General features: G+C 48.7%; 1 protein-coding gene across 8 annotated transcripts in view; it reads left to right on the top strand.

The window, feature by feature from the left end:
* The window catches only part of LOC122265250 (arrestin domain-containing protein 1), a 26741-nt gene that overhangs the window by 15678 nt on the left and 6063 nt on the right, over positions 1-5000 (top strand). For all 8 annotated transcript variants that reach the window (XR_015191094.1, XR_015191095.1, XR_015191093.1 and 5 more), the window contains 2 exons: positions 53-698; positions 928-1077. Coding sequence is in view for 5 of the 8 variants with exons in the window: in XM_043034459.2 (XP_042890393.2) it covers positions 53-698; positions 928-1077 (796 nt within the window). In the remaining 3 variants the exon portion in view is untranslated. The remainder of the gene's footprint in view (positions 1-52; positions 699-927; positions 1078-5000) is intronic.

A 5000-nucleotide genomic window follows, 5' to 3' on the forward strand; every position in this document is an offset into this window, starting at 1 on the left:
TGTTATTATTTTATGATGATGGTGATGACGTTGCTGTTGATGTTTTTTTCAGTTTGAAATGTCTCCATCTGGTTGTCACATGGACCTAGAACACACAGCTCCTATAAAAATTGGCTCCATCCCTCTTGTGCAATACTTCAGCAATTTTGTTCAAGGACCAGCCATGAACTCGGCCCAGCCCATGATGCCCAACCAGCTTCCGGGTCCAGGTCAGCCTTCAGTGCCAAGCTATGCCCCTCCTCCAGCACAAACCCCATTGCCAAACTATTCTCCAGTACCAGGACAACACCCAGGCTATGCTCCTATACCAGGTCAACAACCAGTTCCAAGTCAGCTTCCAGTGATGAATCCACCTCCAGTACCAGGCCAAGCTTCATTACCATGTCAGCCTCCTGTGCCAGGTCAGCCTCCAGTGCCAGATCAACCACCATTGATGGGTCAACCACCAGGTCAGCCTGGTTATGGTACTGGAACAGGTCAATCTCCAGCATTGGGCTTTGCTTTAGCTATGCCAGGCCAGCAAACAGTCCAGCTGCCAGTGTATCCCGGACAGCCGTCCAACAATCCAGCCCAACCTAGCATAGCAGTGAGCAATGTAGATGAGAACACTGCCCCATACAACCCAAACTTCCAGCCTACATCATACCCCATACCAGGGTCACCGAAGTTTCCAGGATTCCAACTTTATCCTCAGATGCGTAAGTTTTTCACTTTCTTACAAATTCCTTTTTTTTTCATATAATTTAATGGTCTTGAGGTGTTTGTGTTTTAATGTCTTATTAATACAATATTCAATTTTACAATTAGATAGATATATCTTTTATTTTTTATATGAATAAATCAGAAATTGTTAACTCATTTACATTGTTAAGAATTTGTAAAGACATATATTCTGAATTAATATGTTTTTGTCTGATTTTTCCATAGCCCTACCAACCTACAACCAGTGCATGTTTGGAACTACCAGCATTGCAGAGATTGATAGTGACATTGACGAAGGCCAGAATCATAATGAAGTTGGATTTGCACCCCATTATGTATCATACAATCTTATAAATTCCAAGAGGCTCCAGTCAGGTATGGTTTTATTAATAAACTCCATATATTGTTATTAGACATAATATTTCTTTTACAGGGAGATGACTATAGACAATAGATTTATGATAAGATGTGTATTTGGCCAAACTTGTATTAAGATAACAGAAAAAAATATAAGATACTAAGAATTTAGGCAAATAAGATGTGAGATACCCTATGATTAACCTTCTTGGACTTGCCACATCCTAACATGTGAAGCCTGGGCTGAGCACCTTAACCCATACACGACGGGGGTTGCCGAGTGTCGCCACACCGCTCTGCCGGGGGTAGCTAAACCAGCCAGACCCGCTCGCCGGGCGGTTTTTCGTCTGCCGCGCTGAGTGGAGGACGCGTTCCAAAAGTATTTTTTCCATCGTCTCTGATTTGCCATGTTTACGGCCGATTTTTATAAGAATGATATGGAATAAAACACGATTCTAAACTTCCTTTCTCATCCATAATACAACCCGGAACTATGTTTTATGGGTTATAAGTTTGAGTATAGAGTTCATTCGTCTCTCTTATGTATTCGTCTTCGATTTGTGTGATTACCTTTGATACGTAATAATGAGCTAAAAAGCTGAAAAAACGAAAATAGTTACAAGTCGATTTTTACGATTTTACAAGATCGCACTATGTTTTACTGGTTATAACTTTGAGTTCTGAGTTCATTCTGCTTTCTTATGTATCCATCTTCGATGTGTGGAGTACCAATGCCAAGTAATCATGAGAGAAAAGGAGAAAGGCAAGTTTTACCATTTCTACTGTATGTTTATGGTGGAAAATGAGAAATTATGGAAAGAATAACAAGGTTTATTGATGAAAAGGTAAACAACAAGTACATAAAGCATATGTACAATGTATATACAATCATATATACACAAACATGTATATAAAATGGAAGAAACTACATAAAAAACATATGTAGAAACAACAATCACTACATAAGCATATGTAGAGAATCAGAAGGTACATAAAAGCATATGTACTGTACGAATGACTACCTTGACGAGTGGCACGACTTCAGACGAAGTCGTGCCACTCATCAAAGCAGTCATACTGGCATAACCCCACGCCACAGGTTATGCACCGCGTCTTGGTCCTTCGCTGTATTCCATTGCGGGAACACACGCGACATCGAACCCGACTCCCTGGCAAGGCGGGTTGCTGAGAATGCGGTCGTCGTGCCCTCGTCTGTGGCGGAAGCTGGCCTGGTAGAACACCCTCGTCAAGGGCGGTCCTCCTGGTCATCGGCGCGTTACCATACCGGTAGCCGCCGATGAGCAGTTTCCCCAGCTTCAACCGGAACTCCTTCTGGGAATTCTGGCCGCCTAGTGTCCGATGAACGGCGAAGGCATTGACGACCGCCAGGTCGAACAGGAAGAAGAACACCTTCCTGTACCACACCCTCGACCTCCGAGTGGTGGGGTAGGAGGCGGAAAGTTGGTCACCCACGTCCACGCCCTTCATCCCGACGTTGTAGTCGAGAATGGCGTGGGGCTTTCCGTCTCCGTCGACCGAGGCGCGATGAACCGTAGACAGTACGGTGACCACCTTACGGTCATGCCACTGCACGCAGAGCATGCCCGTAGGGGTACTCCTGTAGTCCATCTCGCCTCTTCTCAGTGCGGTGAAGTCCTTCGGCATCCACTTCCTGTTGATGCGCGCAGTACCCACCGCATTCGTCCGCCTTTCCTGAAGCATGTGGAAAAGAGTCGGGGAGGTATACCAATTGTCAACAAAGACACTGTAACCCCTCCCCAAACAGTCACTCTTCTCCATCAGCTCCAAGACGACCTTCGTCCCAGCTGGCACGTCTCCACGGTCCTGGCCCGTGTATATCCGGAAACACGAGGTGTACACGGACGACGGGCCCGTGGAGGCGCACAGCTTGTATACCTTCAACCCGAAGCGAGCTTGCTTCGAAGGGTTGAAGGTGATGAACCCCAAGCGCCCACGGAACTTCCACAAGGACTCGTCGATGGCGATGTCCTTGTCGGGCACGAGGGTGGACTTGAAGGTCAAATCCAGGGAGTCGATCACCGGCCGTAGCTTCCACAGACGATCTGCGGGGACGCCTTCACCCTCCTCCAAATGGGCGAAATGGAGGTGGCTGGTGAAGTGGTCAAACCTGTCCCGCGCCATCACGTCTGAGTAGAGGTACGACCGCAGGTGCTCGTCGGTGGACCAATAGTCGCGGTAGTTCGAGCGGGGCTGCAGCCCCATGTTCACACGGAGGCCCATGTATGCAGAGAACTCCTCCCTGGACAGTGGAGTCCACTTCCTCATATGGGATGAGGAGGGAGGAGGGCGTGTCTCAGCATACCTGCAGAAGAGTAAAAATCAAACATAAGTAAAACAATTCCAACATTGTCTGAGGGAGGACATCTATACACAAAACATATAACAATATAGAGCAAAAGGTGAGTAAATGATGACTACTTACAAGTTGGTCTCCGTGATGATGTGGAGGAGGAGATCTTCAGGGAACAAGCACCTGAAGATCTCCAGTGGCGTGCTGGACCCATCCAGGTCGGCCTTGACCCCAGGATGGGCAGCGAACGCATGCTTTCGAGGGAAGTTGTCCCTCTTTCTCCAAACAAAAGAGGGAGTCCCAGGCTCATTCGTGCTGCGCCTACGGTCCACGTAAGCGGACAAGGGCTCGTCGCTCTCCAGCGTGGTATCCACCAGGCCGACGTAGTCTTCCTGTTCGTCCTCCGAACAGGAGCTGTCCCCGTGACCTTCTTCCTCTGACTGCCTGCGAAGACGGTAGTCGGCGTCGTCGTCGCTGTCTTCGTCGCATGACGAGAAGTCAAAGACAGTCAGAGGTCGGGCATGAGGAAGATCACGGAAGTCGTCGGGAAGGTGGGATGGCCCAGGGCGGGGCCTCTTCGGAGTGCTCGAGACCTGAGCAGGGTCATCCTCCGAAAAGGTGGAGAGCAACAGGGTGCGGGCAGCGGAGCGGGCAGCGGAGCAGGAGCGCTTAGGAGCCATCTCGAAAGCAGAGTGATTTCTGAGGTGTTCCAGGGGGCTATTTATACCCCATTTTCCCGCGTTACCACGTCACAATTCCCTACGTGGAAGTAATTGACGAATCAGGTCATCGGAGTGACGTAGTTTCCGATGACGCGGGCTGCAACGTCACCGAAAGTCGCGTACGTGAAAGTCACGTGGGTTCTGTCGTCACAGAAAGTCACGTGGGTTATGTCGTCACAGAAAGTCACGTGGGTTCTGTCGTCACAGAAAGTCACGTGGGTTATGTCGTCACAGAAAGTCACGTGGGTTCTGTCGTCACAGAAAGTCACGTGAGTTCTGACGTCACAAAGTCACGTGGGTTCTGACGTCACAAAGTCACGTGGGTTCTGACGTCACAAAGTCACGTGGGTTCTGTCGTCACAGAGTCACGTGAGTTCTGTCGTCACAGAAAGTCACGTGGGTTCTGTCGTCACAGAAAGTCACGTGGGTTCTGTCTTCATAGAAAGTCACGTGGGTTCTGACGTCACCGAAAGTGACGTCACTTCAAAAACACGATAACAAAAAGAAAAAGTCAAAAAGACGCATGTTCTGGCACTTATGGTGGGCGAGGTGGCGGTGGTACAACGTATGTACCAGCCGGAATATCGAAGCAAAAATTTGTGGTACCACACCTGTACCACCCGGCCACCGGGCTCAGAGAGGTCGCGGTACAGACGCTGTACCACCCGGCGTTAATGGGTTAACCCTCTCTGGACGGGTGGTACACTACTGTACCGCTCATTCAAAAGCCCGGTGGCTGGGCGGCACAATATGGTGCCAGCCATTTAATTGATTTAGGCCTAAGCGTTCAAAAGCCCCGGCATTGTGACATGCAAGGCTGGAATGCCCCCGTCGTGAGTGGGTTAAGATGTATGTGCTTTCTATTATTTTCTAGACTTATGGCATGA

The sequence above is a fragment of the Penaeus japonicus genome, unplaced genomic scaffold (genome assembly GCF_977035675.1).
Source record: "Penaeus japonicus unplaced genomic scaffold, GWHDUDI00000001_assembly GWHDUDI00000006, whole genome shotgun sequence".
In the NCBI taxonomy this organism is placed as follows: Eukaryota; Metazoa; Arthropoda; class Malacostraca; order Decapoda; family Penaeidae; genus Penaeus; species Penaeus japonicus.